At 45.9% G+C, this 14,669-nt stretch overlaps 1 protein-coding gene and 1 pseudogene across 1 annotated transcript; one reads left to right on the top strand and one right to left on the bottom strand.

Moving 5' to 3' along the window:
• The first annotated feature begins 4,631 nt into the window (after nucleotides 1–4,631).
• On the top strand, nucleotides 4,632–8,085 carry LOC136453740 (probable pectinesterase/pectinesterase inhibitor 51). Its single transcript, XM_066454296.1, has 2 exons — nucleotides 4,632–5,641; nucleotides 6,742–8,085. The coding sequence occupies exons 1-2, from the start codon at nucleotides 4,696–4,698 to the stop codon at nucleotides 7,428–7,430; spliced, it is 1,635 nt and encodes a 544-aa protein (XP_066310393.1). The 5' UTR covers nucleotides 4,632–4,695; the 3' UTR covers nucleotides 7,431–8,085.
• Nucleotides 8,086–8,838: 753 nt separating this feature from the next.
• Nucleotides 8,839–14,247, bottom strand: LOC136453739 (uncharacterized; annotated as a pseudogene).
• Between the last annotated feature and the right edge of the window lie 422 nt (nucleotides 14,248–14,669).

The following is a 14,669-nucleotide window of genomic DNA, read 5'->3' as shown; positions in this document are numbered from 1 at the left end:
AGTTGTTTAATCCCATGAAAAATATTTGTATGGTTCAATAAAGATCAAATGATATAAGACAAAGATCATTCCTACAATTTGTGAGATATTGATGCATGCATAAGTTGAAAATAGAAAGAGGTATGAATACATATATATGGTTTCATTTGTTGAAACCATATCTATATGATAGGGGGAGAATGAAATTTTATATGATTCATAAATATAAAGATAGCACATGACTTTTGTTGACTACTGACCCAGTTGTCAGATTGACAGAGCAGTTGCCGAACCGTCAATTATTACACAAAATACAAGTTTTTCAGCGGTACATAACATGTAGCTTTTGCAAATTAGAGTTTTCTTATGCAAATGCTCATGATAATCACGCTCAAAAGGTAGGTGCACACTAGATCATTAAAAAGGATTTAGAAGATAGTCTATAATGAAAATCTTCACTCCAAAAATGCCTTGTCTCGAAAATTATTATTGAAGCTACGATTTAAATCATAGATTCTATCTATAGCACTATGTAGGCGTAGATAATAATTATTCCCTAATTAGCTCCAAATTATAGCTCACTTTAGTTTTAAGTAATCTTTTCTATTTTTGACCAAGCTATTTTTTAAACACATTAACATATGCAATTTCAAATGAATAAGCAATCAACACATGTCTTTAGAAATATAATGAAATTACTTTAATAATATAGATGTTGGTATTTTTATATGAACTTAGTCAAAGGTAGAAAATTAACTCACACCAAAGTTAAATTAAATTATAATTTAGAAATGATGGAGTAGTGGCCAAAGCTCATAGTAATTTGTAGGATGGAGATTGAGGCCCTGTTTATTAGATCGATCCAGCTAATTATTAGCTGTGTTAGCTAGAAGAAACCAGTTAATATCTAATTGTTAGCTACAGCATAGGTACGATATAACAAAACATATTATCTGAGGATTTAGATAGACTAGTATAGTGCCCGTGCTAACGCCACGGCGGCATTTCAGAGACGTACATTAAAATAACAAAACGACGATGTTTCTTAAAACCAACCGTATCAGTTAACAAGGAGAACTACACAATCAAGTAACATATACTTTTTCCATTCTTAAAACCGCCGCCGCTTTCTTCTTGACAAGCTTCCGTTTTGATTCAGGTTTAGCTTGAGACTGGCACCACCTTGACTTAGATGTCTTCAAACAGCCACCACTCTTCATAAACCAACAAGTAACAAAAGTCATCACAATATAGTGTTTTATAAAGTAGAAATTAATTTAAATGACAGAGAGCACTCATAAAATTTCCACCAGCTATAAATCTATTTGCTAGCGGTTTATATTTCTGAAGCATACCTTAATGTTAAACCCAGCTTTAGCACTGGTTTCAATAAACATGACGCCAGGGTCATTCGCCTTGCCTTCCCCTTCCTCTTTCGAGACTTGCTGTTCCATGAGATGCAACAGAATTCAGCAAGAATATAAGAGTGACACATTGAGATTCCAGTTCTAATGACAAAAACAAGCAACAAAAAAAAAGAACACGCTCATACAAATTGAGTAAACATATATAGCAAATGCTAAGTTAATCTAGGATTAGAGAAAGCAAAGCTTCGAGCTTTTTGCTAAATGCTAACCCAGATATGTGCTTCAGAAGAACGCTCTAAATGTCTCACTGAAATTGAGCCATGGACCTAGGTCCCACTTGATATACTCAGCAACCAGCACACGGAATTGTTTTGAATCGCAAAGGGTGATATCCACCTAAAAATTCCTAGGAAATGCAATCCAAATATTTGAATTGAAATCCAATCGAATTGAAAAAATATGTTAGTGATGTTCTTCAAATAGAAAAGCGAAGAACTGAAACAAACACTACATAAATCAAAGTACCTGATATTTTGATTTTCTGAATTCCTTAAGACAAACCAAATTCCATGAGATGTCAGATGGGAATAACCTGTTAAGCCCTTTCTTGCAGCTGCAACATGATGTACCATCCACAAATTACCCTAAGAAACTATAAATCTGAGCCATACAGTGCAAATATGATAGATTAAAAAAAGAAAAGAAAAAGAAAGGCGAGTTCCTCTGCAACTAGCTAGTGCGACATCAACTTATGCTAGTGCGTTAATGGTTCCAAACAATTTCTAAATCCCTGCACTCATGAACCCAGAGTAACAATACAGAAGTCAGATGATCTTCCCTTCTTGTTATGTTTGTAGCGTGATACATTAGTTTTTCTCATTCCAAATTAAGAATATCATTTCCACTTCACTTTCAAAAAATAAAAGATCAGTTCCAATTCAGTGGTTCAGCTAGTACAACACATACATGCATCCATGATCTCTGTTTGGAGTCAAACAAAAAACAGCCTGCAGAAATATATTTATGCAGCCATATGGCAAACAGTGGGCAACAATCACCAAAAGGATAATACATCAAGCAATTGTCAGTAATTCATCAAGAAACCTATAGTCTGCCTTTGCATTATCCAGTACCCACAAATTCACAAAAGAAACCTGAAACTACAAATGATGAAGATTTAATACGAAGAAAAAAATAACTTACTGATGAAAGGATCACCATAATACTTCTCAGGGCCTCATCTAGCCCGCATAAAATTGCTTCAGATTGACCACCTAAATTCAGAACCATTTATCTAATTAAGTAATTAAAATAATTACAAGGTACATATAAAAAAGCACTAAAAAGATCACTTATTCCTTCTAAACCCACTGAACAAACACTTCCAAAATCTAAAGTCCACTTAAAAATTAACTCAGCCAAGTATTAACACCTAAGTCCAAAACAATTATCAAACAGTTAGTAGTAACCAGATTTTTTGTGTCAAGATCATGGATTCAATGAATAAGTCAGTACATGAGTAATCCCTATCTGATCATGTGGTTCATATGTGTCTACTTCTCAACAAGCTTGTCTGCTACGCCAAATATTTGAATCAAGCATGGGTGATAATGTGACTTGGAACTGGTGTCATTTTAGGCAGAGAAATACTTACAATGCCACTGAAACTGCTAGCAATAGAAGTTTGATTCTCCTGAAAAATGGCATCGACCTGTTCCTGTTGATGCGTGCCTGATCAAGTGATCATGGTAGTTTCAAGTGCGAAATAGCAAAATTGTAATAGACTATTGTAGCAAAATTGTAGAGTGAAATAGCAAAGTACCATGTGCCATGCCACGCCTGCAGCGCCCTGCAGAGCGGTTTGATGTCCACTGGCCTGACGCTCCCTGATGACGAACCCTGGCGCCCTACAGAGCGCAATCGTGGACCAAAATGATCTAGAGAACACCAAACTGAAAAACCACTTCTGCAGTATCATCAACGCCTCACCTGCATTTCCCTCTTCGAAAGCACCTTGCCGGCAGGTCACAAGCTTCTGGTGTGGAGGTTCGCGCCGGCAATGAACCATCCCATGTGCCCTGCAAAAGAATCAAAAGTTTATGAATTTGGGGGGGGGGGCAGAGAAATTAGTAGGAGTTGGGCCTGACGGCGTGGAGTCAGGGTAGAGATGTACCGCGAGAAGGAGAGGAGGGTAAGCGCATGGGACCTCAGGCACAGCTCCGGCCCCGGCAGGAGATGGAGGAGGCAGAGGTTCGCCGCCATGGCCATCATCCCTAGGCAGCGGGATCTAGCTTCTCGATCCTCGTGCATTCCACGGTAGTGCAGGCGGCCTCGTCATCCACGCAGATCACCGACGCCGCCATCCCTAGGCAGCGGGATCCAGGCACGCAACGTGGAGTCAGTGGCATCGACGGAGGCAGCCCGAGTGCCCGACGTTTCTTTTTTCGGAAGAGAAGAAAATTGGATGCGGGGATCGGAATCAAACCCTGGTCGCTCAAGCGTCGCGCGGTGTGGGTGTGGGTGCGTGAGAAGCTTGGCATCACACGTCGAACCGTCGCCATCAGATTTGGTTCAGACGTTTTATTAACCTTGATTTTAATAGATTCGTGAGAGGGTGACTGAGGGCAGACACACTAAATATGAGCCGTCGGATTTGGATGAGTAATGAGAGAGAATGACTAAGAGATAATCTGGTGTATCTGTTTTGATGGTGTTATATTTTCTAGGTGCATTCATGGGTGTGAATGTAGCATAGGTCATGACTGTGGAGTAGATATTTGTTGTGTGGGTGTAGATTTATTTTAACTGATGTATTATAGGGTGGGGTAGATTCTTTAGTTAGTTTTTAGCAGCTGATCCAAACAGATTGTTAGAAGGCCATGAAGTATTGATCATAGTCCCCAGACATGCCTTATGTTATCTAGCCAAATCAAGAATTTTTTTTTGGAAATCATCAGGAACGATCCACATCCGAGACATGAATGCTTTTCCTCCCTACTTTCCGTTCCGTTACATCTGCACCAGTCAAAATCACCATTCAACCCTTCCCTTCTCCAAACGAGCCATCGGCCCATCTCCATCCATCCGCGATATATAAACTGCTTACGGTCAAGATAAATTGAAATCAATAATTAAATATCATATTTTTTAATAGCTTATTCTGAATACGCATATTCCAACCGTTTTCATTTATACTAAAAAAATATAAACTAATTAGACCGACTTATTTTAAGCGCCGTTTTTACTCTGTTTATACAGCTCGTCTCTACCATCCCGGCCGCCGCGCGGTCCATTTGCGACTCCGCTCATCACAGTGGCGCGCCCACACAAGGCCGTCCGACCATCACCAATGCCTCCTGCAATTCGACTCCTTCCCCTCCTCGTCCTCGTCCTCTTCCTCTTCCATCTCCCCGTCTCCCTCTCCTCCCGCCACCACCGCCACCGCACCCCGTCCGCGTCCCCGTCCCCGTCCCCAGCGTCTTCTGATTCGGCGCCACTAGCGGTCCTCCTGGCCTGCAACGCCACCCGCTTCCAGCCGGCCTGCGTCTCCACGCTCTCCGGCGCCGCCTCCGATGCCTCCACCGCCGACCTCCTCGCCGCGACGCTCTCCGCGCTCCGCGCGCGCCTCCCGCCGGCCGTCACCACGGCCAAGTCCGTGCTGGCGTCCTCCTCCAACGTGAACCTCACCAACGCCGCCACCAACTGCCTCACGTTCCTCGCGCTCTCCTCGCACCGCCTCTCGCCGTCCCCGTCGCCGTCACTGCTCTCCGCCTCCACCGCGCTGCTCCACCTCTACGACTGCTGGTCCGCGTACAAGTACGTCAACTTCTCCCGAACCATCTCCGACGCCATGGCCTACCTCGACGCCACCATCACCGTGAACAGCAACTACATCTCCATGCTCGCCGCGTTGCAGCGCTACGGCGACGAGACGTCCCTCTGGCGCCCGCCGCAGACGGAGCGCGACGGGTACTGGCCGCCCGCCGCCGCCGCCGCGACCTCGGGTGCCGACGTGGACGCGCTCGGCGTGCCCAAGGGCCTGCCGGCGAACGCGACGGTGTGCAGCGCTGGGTGCGACCACAGGACGGTGCGGGAGGCGGTGGCGGTCGCGCCGGACTACGGCGACGGCGCGTTCGTGGTGCACGTGAAGGAAGGGGTGTACAGGGAGACGGTGAGCGTGCCGTGGGAGAAGACGAACGTGGTCCTCGTCGGCGACGGCATGGGGAAGACGGTGATCACCGGCGATCTCAACGCCGACACGTCCGGCGTGTCCACCTTCAACACCGCCACCGTAGGTGCGTATAAATACGCGTATTTCCGCCCCTTTCCTTCTTCTTTTTTCAAGTTCCTGCTTGCTGCGAAACGTACGTCCACACTACACTGATGAACGAGCGTACTCTTCGGCGTCGTACGCGTGTGCTTGCATGGAATCAATGCGATCTCGTGACCCGAGCATTAAGGTAGCCGTTTGTCCGCACCGAAAACGATTTCCATTGATTAGATGTTGTGACGCAGCCCTACGTTTGATTTGCTTTGTACGTCGCCGTCCGGCATATGGCACATGACCAAGTGAACGTACGATCGTTTTTGTGAAGGATTAGCTGGCTAGCATTCACATAAGTCGATAATTGTACGTAAGTTTCAGCTCACCAGATTGGAGTTGTCCAAATACTTTGTGGTCCTTCGTTTTTCAAATGTGGCCTAGATAAACATAAAAGTTGCTTCCAGAAAGGTCTAGAGGTGAAGTTGCTTTAGTGGTAGCCTTTATTTAGGCCACGGCGCACACTGCAAGTGGTTTTTTTTGACTAAGAAGTTGGGACAGAAGCAGCGCCTCTAGCTGTGTTTGTGTCAAGCAATTAATCTGCCTAATATATTTGTTACTATGTGAGTAAATGATTTGATAACTGCTGGCAGTAAATCTCTACCAACAAATCCAAATGGATTCATGATAGTCAATTAGTCCTACAGGCAAATCGAAATGGATTCACTTTCCAACAGTAGCAAGCTCAAACGCTCTGTTTGTTTATAAGTCATATTTTTTTAATTAATAAATAATATTTTTTTCTCGTAATAAATCGGCCAACAGTTTCGGCCCGCTGGCCAGCAATGCATGTTGTCCGTGCCGGGAAGAGACAATGCGGCGTAGCGTCACGAGCCTGCTCCTAGCGCTAGGCTACGGAAACGCTCAACTTTCCCGTGCTCCAGTCGGCCCCACGAACGGAAAGCCGTGTGCCGCGTGTCGTGGTTCGCCTACAGGGCCGCCGGCCGCCGATTCTCGTAGCCATTCAGTCCACCCAGAAGAAACTGCGGGCGAGCCTGATCCACCGCCGTCTCAACTTTGTCGTGCACTCCATCACTCATGTAGTCGCGTGCTAACACGCAGTATGTGCTGCAGGTGTGCTCGCGGACGGGTTCATGGCGCGCGACCTGACGATCGCCAACACGGCGGGCCCCGACGCGCACCAGGCGGTGGCGTTCCGGTCCACGGGGGACCGCACGGTGCTGGACGCCGTGGAGCTGCTGGGTCACCAGGACACGCTGTACGCGCACGCCATGCGGCAGTTCTACACCCGGTGCCGCGTCGCGGGCACCGTGGACTTCGTCTTCGGCAACTCCGCCGCGGTGCTCCACGACACGGCGCTCGTGGTCCTGCCCCGGCAGCTGCGGCCGGAGAAGGGGGAGAACGACGCCGTCACGGCGCAGGGCCGCACCGACCCGGCGCAGCCCACGGGGATCGTGCTCAGCCGCTGCGCCGTCAACGGCAGCGACGAGTACCTGGCGCTGTACCGCGAGAACCCCCGCGTGCACCACGTGTACCTGGGCCGCCCCTGGAAGGAGTACTCCCGGACGGTGTACCTCGGGTGCACGCTCGCGGAGATCGTGCAGCCGCAGGGGTGGATGCCCTGGAGCGGGGACTTCGCGCTCAAGACCCTCTACTACGGCGAGTACGACAGCGCTGGCCCCGGCGGAGGCGGCGCGGCCAGCCGGAGGGTGGCGTGGAGCAGCCAGGTGCCCAAGGACCACGTCGACACGTACAGCGTCGCCAACTTCATACAGGGGCACGAGTGGATACCCAAAGTGTAGTACGAGTACTTATGCTGCGTAATAACAGTAGAGAATGTACTGCGAACAATCGTGTCGAACAATTGACACGGTGCCCCCCCTGACGTTGAGCTTGAACATTGCAGTTACTCCTAATGTGGAGAGAGCAAGTCAAAGAACAGGAATAAACCTGCCGCGATAACGATCGCCATGGACATGGACATGTCAAGTGGCTGTGGCCTCAGCCCTCAAGAGAGGAATCAAGAGTGGCTTGGACGAAATGGTAGAGTGAAGTGGTGGTGCGGCACTCTGGCAGGGCACGAAGACGACATGCAGATAGGCTCGGCGTGCGGTTTCCGCAATTAGCAGGTCCTGGCAAACAACATTATCGCCACGCCGCTAGTGGCGGTCCATCACTGCAACACTGCCTGCCTTTGCAGCTGCGTCTTTTCACTGCGCCCTCCATCGCCGCATGTGCGCCGCGCCCAACCATACAAGGTGAGGCAGGAGAGTCTGGGTACATGGTTGTGGATCGGCGCCCACCCACTCACCGACGCATGCATTCATGCATGACTCAGGGAGTCGATAACAGGGCAGGAGAGCCGAAATGTTTGTGTGGAGGTAACGGGGAGAATGCTGCTGTTGTCGAATGTTCTTTTTCTTCAAAGAATAAATTCGGCATCATCATCTCTTGTGCCCAAGAGAATTAGACCGCTTATTTCAGCAAAATATAATAAAGAACAGTTCAATTCAAAACTTAATTTTAGCATTAATTAGCTATCTAAAACAACAAATAACTGCATTACGGCTGTCTCTAGAACGGGACAAATCTGGATGATTCGTTCCCTGTTGTCTTCACCTTGTTGTAGATACTTCAACACTACTTTTCAGCGAACGAACAACGTTTTTCTCTCACAACAAATCAGTATAAGCATCATCATAAGCTAAGCGCGTGGTGTGTTTTGCTTGCTTGAGTGTATTAGTACCGGTTTCGAAAACGACTGTTGTGGGAACAGTAAGGTGGCTATGTTTCATCACTCTATTCGCATGGAGGTCTTGTTTGGACGATGTTGGATTCATCTCAATCCACATGTGTTGGGGTTGAATGAGATAGAATTTAGTTAGTTTCACTCCAATCCACACCAGCACAGTTGGATTGATGCGAATTCAACTATATCCAAATAAAGCCTGAATGAATATTTGAAACCAGGGCAAGGCATATTTGAAGCTATTAGCACGTACTGCGGCAAATTCCCTTCAAAAGAAGACGTCAAAAGCAAATACAGGGATCAATGAAGAGAGCAGGTAGATTCACACATTCAGTTTACAGACGCCAGCTGGTTTGGACAGGGGGCAGAAACCAATCTGCACATGCAGAAATTCGCTCCAATTGTATAGCCGCAAGAGGATTTACAGTTTGTCCCCTGATTTTTCTTCTTACATAGCTAGTTCTACATTTTTGTACACCTTGGTTATTCTAGTAATGTGACAAAAAAAATCAGTTGCACAATACAAAACTATATACCTGGTTGAGGACCACAATAATCGCACACTGGAACATCCGAACGTACTGTACCAACATTACGCATAAGATCATCCTGGCTAACCATTACAAAAATAAGAGTGGGTAGTACCGAGGCTATGCATACATTTCAGGCATGCCATACATAAAACAAAATAGTCAGGTTCCCCTGTTCTCTTGTTTTTTTTTCCCTGTCGACAGAAAATACTCCCAAGGCAAAAATCATGCGTCAATTCCGGGACCAGGGTAAGCTGGGAGACTCATTATCCTCTTGTCAAGCACAGGAGCGCCCACTGTAAAATGGTACAAGCTTTGAAACTCCAAGCCTTTCAAGCCAAGTGCCTCGTGAATTACACAAAAAGTCTAGAAAATTAGAAGCTACACAAAAATTCTAGAAATAGAAGCTATCACAGTGGACAGTTAAACTATTGCCAACTCTCTGAATTGACTGGAAATATGGAGAATATTACTGCCTCGGGTCAATAATGACTGACGTTTCAGACAGCCATGTTAGCCCGCATTTAGCTGTCTGTCTGAAACTTCGAGAAATAATGACAAGAGGGCGTATTCAAGATGTCATCATGGATTATAATTAAGAAAAAAAAACAAGCATCATAAATCAGAAGTGACCTTGTGCTTCACGATGACAAGAGGTGAAGAGGAACAATCAACTTGGGCATGGAAATCGAGCAATGTGCTGCAAAGATGTATCTAATGCCAACCCGTGTTTTTCATGAAAAAAACTAAACATTTTGCATGTAACATGTACAAAATATTAAATGAAAGAATTGATCAATTGAGTAGTTGAGATGATCTCATTCTTAAGCTAGACAGCTGAACTATTAGGAAAACATGATTAGAGCTTAGTCATGTGAAGCATTAACACATATTTGTCTTTCACCAAATTTCTGAGAAATAGTTGTAAATGACATAATATGTAGAAATTGATGATACCTAGTGGTGAGAGAGTTGGGTGCATACTGCATAGGGCCATGTAAACCAATTTTGTTTCAGGACATTTGACAGTGAAAGACATGATAATTAGTTCATTCTCTGTCGTTAGTGTTAATTCACACCAGGCTAAGGAAAACCAGATAGCGTCGCTTTAAGGGGATTAAAGGTATAAGGAGATAGACAATGTATGCAAGGGAACTTCTGGGTTATGGCAAGAGTAATTCATTATTCTTGGTTCTTGCTTGATTAAAAAAGGATACAAAAGGCTATCCTTCAGAATCTAACGAACACCCTTTAACCCCAGGAAACTTATGTTAACTATGTCAAATATGCCTACAAGGAAATTGAATTAACATCTAAAACACTTTCTATCTCGTTTCTAATTGTTATGGGTCTCACACAATCAACTATCAAACTAAAACATCAGATGCTTTTAAACAAGCAGCTAGATGACACCAGTTCAGTTTTTCATGGAAATTAGAGATAACAATGAATCAAATAGCCAATGATAGGTTTTTGTATTTAGATGAAAAGTTGAGTTGCTCTCTGAGTTTAGAAGTTGTTTATTTGATTTCAAGAAGACTGACCCATATAAAATAGTCTTGTGAACAAATGGAAAAAGCCAAAAAGAAGTCTCTTCGTAACCCATCAGTTATCTGGGTCAATCTATATCACCTATCCTACTACCACATTCTCAACCAAGCAACGCTATCTGCAGCGCAGATATCCCATCATGATTCAACATTGATCACAAAAATGTGTTTGTTAAACTAACATTTGATCTGCAACACTTAAAAAACAATATCAACTACTGCACTGTTAGGACTAAAATGCATATCTACGGCAATTATACAATACCTGGAGGCAGAATAGGGCACGCATCAGTCATTAGAGCTATGCCCATTATGATACACCCTTCTATTCATTAAATATAGTCATTCTTCATGTTCAAATTTTACAAGGGAACAATTGACAACATTCGGTTGTGAGGCATGACTTATTGCACTAACTGAAGAAGGTGGACTTTATTATTAGGTTGGGATTTGGGGAAGTGAAGTGAGGTTCATTCATTGGGTGAATAATAATATTTCCGCCATTTCAAAATATAAACCTAGCGTACAAGGAGGTATTGTTTCACAAAGTCAATACAATCAGGAAATCAAGAGCAATCATTGTGATATTTCCACAAGCTACCTATACTTTGATTCTGTAAAAGATAGTAGTAACTAGTAGCAGCATGCTTAATTGAGGCATGAAATACTCTAATGAGATAAGTATTTAATCCGTTTTGTGCTTCGTTGGTATGTGCATATGGTGGTTTCAGAATCTTGAGATAAGGGGTGTCACTTTTAAATGAACTAGGTTTTACCCTAAGGACATCTCTAAACATAGGGGGTCTTACCTCTAATAAAACAAAAGTTATTTGTCCTACAAGGACTTGAATAAAAGAACCTAAACACATGACAACAACCAACAGTACTCTAAAAAAAAGGGCGTACCCAGTGCAGAGAGCTCCCGCTCTGTGCGGGGTCTGGGGAAGGGTGTTAGTGGCAAGCCTTACCCTCGCCTGTGCAATGCGAGGAGACCGCGACTCGAACCCGGGACCTTCCGGTCACAGGCGCTCTACCGCTTGCACCAAGCCCGCCCTTCAACCAACAATACTCTAATCATTCTATTTTTCTAGGTAGTGTTGCCTCTCAGCTGGATTAGTGAATAGCACAACAGCTGCTACAGAACAATATGGACGATATATCATTCTAAAAGCAATGTTGTACAATACAGATAAGAGTATTGGAATCCAGTAATGGGCACCAATATTCTTGAAGACTAGCAAAGATAGTGGACTGATTAGATAACTCTCACAAACAATATTTGCCTTATTTTAGCAAAGTATGTGCTTAGTATTTAACAGAGTCCCTTTATAGCATGTAAAATGTTCCTCATTTACCAATAGGTTATTGATATTGTAAGGGGTGGGGTTGGTATTGTATTTGTTACTCTTTCTTAAATGAAATGATACTGCTTGTTCGAGGAACAAAAACAAAATGCTGAGCACCCTACTCATGAATCACCAGATCTTTAATGTTCATAAACTGCAAAGCTCAATAGAAAAACTGTTGCTCCTCTATGTTGTGAACAGCATGGGAGATTTTTTAGAGCAAATTGACTGGAGTGTGTTGGTGTTCAAAAAAAAAATTATGTTATTAACCATTGTAGACACTCCCTGCACCTATATCAGCTAATGTAAGAGGACCATTGCTGAATAAAAACAATGCCTCCATGGTCAACCAACAAAGTACAAAACTATGATTGAGCTATTAAAATGGCAGCTCAACTTACCAGCATCATCAAAGTAGCATCCAATTCCTGTGGCAGATATTCCAACAGCATGGGCCTCGAGGTAAAGCACTTGACCAAGAATGCCAGTCTCCCAGAACAAACGGGGATACATCCATTCACCTTTCTCATGCAACACAGGCTCGAATCTAGCAATCATCCCACGGCTAAAACACCCATGCGAGGCAATTTCCTGTATTAAAAAAAGAGGATAAATACTAAAATATCTGCAGGTACTAGCATAAGTTTCACGATCAATTGGGAAATTTAAAAGAGGAATATTAAAATTAGTTTCAAATGGTTAATATAGCAGAACAAACAACATAACTAGTGGTGGAATGCGCAAATCTGAGCACAGCAAACAACATCATAAATAATAAAGCAAATCAAATACTCCCTCCATTCCAAATTATAAGACGTTTTGGTTTTTCTAGATACATTGCTTTAACTATGTATCTAGATATCGTATCTCTAAGTGCATAGCAAATGCTAAGTATAATTTATAAATGAATAGCCTGAAACAACACCATTTGACATCTTCATATACCTGAAAGCACGAGACCTGCATGGCAAACTTCTGGCAATCCCCTTTCATCAGCCTGTAGAGTGGGAGACCATCAGGGCATCCTTCTGGCTTAACCCACTCAAAGTCCTGCCTCATGGCATGCTGCAATGCATCAAAATGCTCCTCATTCCTGACCAGGAAATACATCCCCCTTGGCAGCCCTGAGATACGATGCACAAATAGTGCGGCATGCACCTCTGCTTCCCATGGTAATACACGGAACGGCAGGGCACTCTGCTGCCCTTGCCGCTCTCCTGATCTAACCTCCCCTGATGGGAGGCAGTGCATCAGCATCTGATAAAACGTATCCCTTCCCATCACATGCATGCCGTCCATGTCCACCGCGCTTCTCCTCCGCCGTACTACCTCCTGCGCTGTTAATTCATTATACAGTCCTTTGGACAGGGCTGGACTCTTCTGCCGTGGCATCACAAAAAACCGTTCTCCGGGTGCAGGGCCATGCTTCTTCACTTGCTCTGCTGTTCTGTATATCACATCCCACACCACATGATCTTTACTAAGTGCATTTGCCTTCCCCACCCACTCCAGCCCATCAAACCCCCTCAGCGTCTCACTCATTCTGCCATAGTCGAGCTCAGGCTCAGACCCAGCTGGGAATAGCAGAACAGCGCAATCTGGATGCTGCCGCTCCACCCACGGCGCCTTACCCTTGACCACTTTGTCAGGCGGTTCCTCCGGTGGGGTAGCCGGGCTCCCTTTGTCCACCCCCAACGAGCCTCCCGAGGTCCTCGTCCGACAGCCCGTCTAGCAAACGCGCGTCCCAACCCCGCGAGCGCGTGCCCCACGTCGTGATTGCAGTACCGCAGCGCCCGTTCCCCGTACTTCCACGCCTCTCGCCAGAAGATTGACGATAGCACCAGGACCGCCATCCCCGGCGCAGACAGAATCGCGGAACGATCCCGTACTGGTGCGGTAGCGCGGACTTCGAGGAGGTGGTCGCGGGGAGCGTAGTGGGCGACGGCGAGGCGGCCGGCCTCCCGCGGATGCGGGAAGACCAGGTGGGCCTCGGTGGGGTGCAGGTTGCCTCTGCTGGGGTTAACGCGGAGCAACCAGGTTGAGAGGCCCGCGGACTTCCAGGCGGAGAGCGCGAGGGAGTGGAAGAGCAGCGAGGAGAGGGAGTCGACGGCGAGCGGCTGCGGCGGCGGGGGCGGGGAGTGGAAGAGGGCAGGGTAGGGGACGGGGGCGACCGGAGGCGGGTTGGGGAGCGGTAGTTGCGGGGCGGGGGAGAAGCGGAGGAAGGGGTTGGGCTGGTTGGCCCAGTCGAGGCGTCCCGGACCGCGCGCGTAGCCGGCGGTGGGACTGTGCTTGGTGCGGCAGTGGTAGTAGGCGGCCGCGGAGGTGGAGGTGGAGGAAGAGGGGGAAGCGGAGGAGGACATGGCGACGCAACGCAGGGCGGCGAGAGGGAAGCAGCGGCGCGGGCGCGACAAGAGGCGGTGGTGGTGGCGGTGGCGGAGGAGCATTACTTCGAGCGGACGCGCCAAGATGTGTCTGCGGAACGGGATGGACGATAAGCCATGGCTGACCGTTGACTAATTCGTTGTAACAGAAAATTACTTTTCGTTCGTAAAAAAAAAAAAATACGACTTTATAAGTCAAACCAACAGAGCGGGAAAGATACGGAAGGTTCGCCAACTGGTCACTGGATTTTTTTTCTTTGAACTGCAGAATTACAGTCATGTAATATCACCCGTCCTTAGTTCATTTCAATTTATCAGCCTGATTGAGCAGCCACGGTTAATGTAGGTTTGCTTGAATTTATCCGTCCGTCTTATTCGCCATAGTACTGTAGGTTCGCTTGAACTGGTTACTATAGGTTCACGTGAACTTATCAACTATGATACACTAGTATAGTGCCCGTGCTAACGCAACGGCGATATTTCAG

Source organism: Miscanthus floridulus, chromosome 5, assembly GCF_019320115.1.
Source record: "Miscanthus floridulus cultivar M001 chromosome 5, ASM1932011v1, whole genome shotgun sequence".
NCBI lineage: Eukaryota > Viridiplantae > Streptophyta > Magnoliopsida > Poales > Poaceae > Miscanthus > Miscanthus floridulus.
This window is presented reverse-complemented; position numbering and strand designations above follow the sequence as displayed.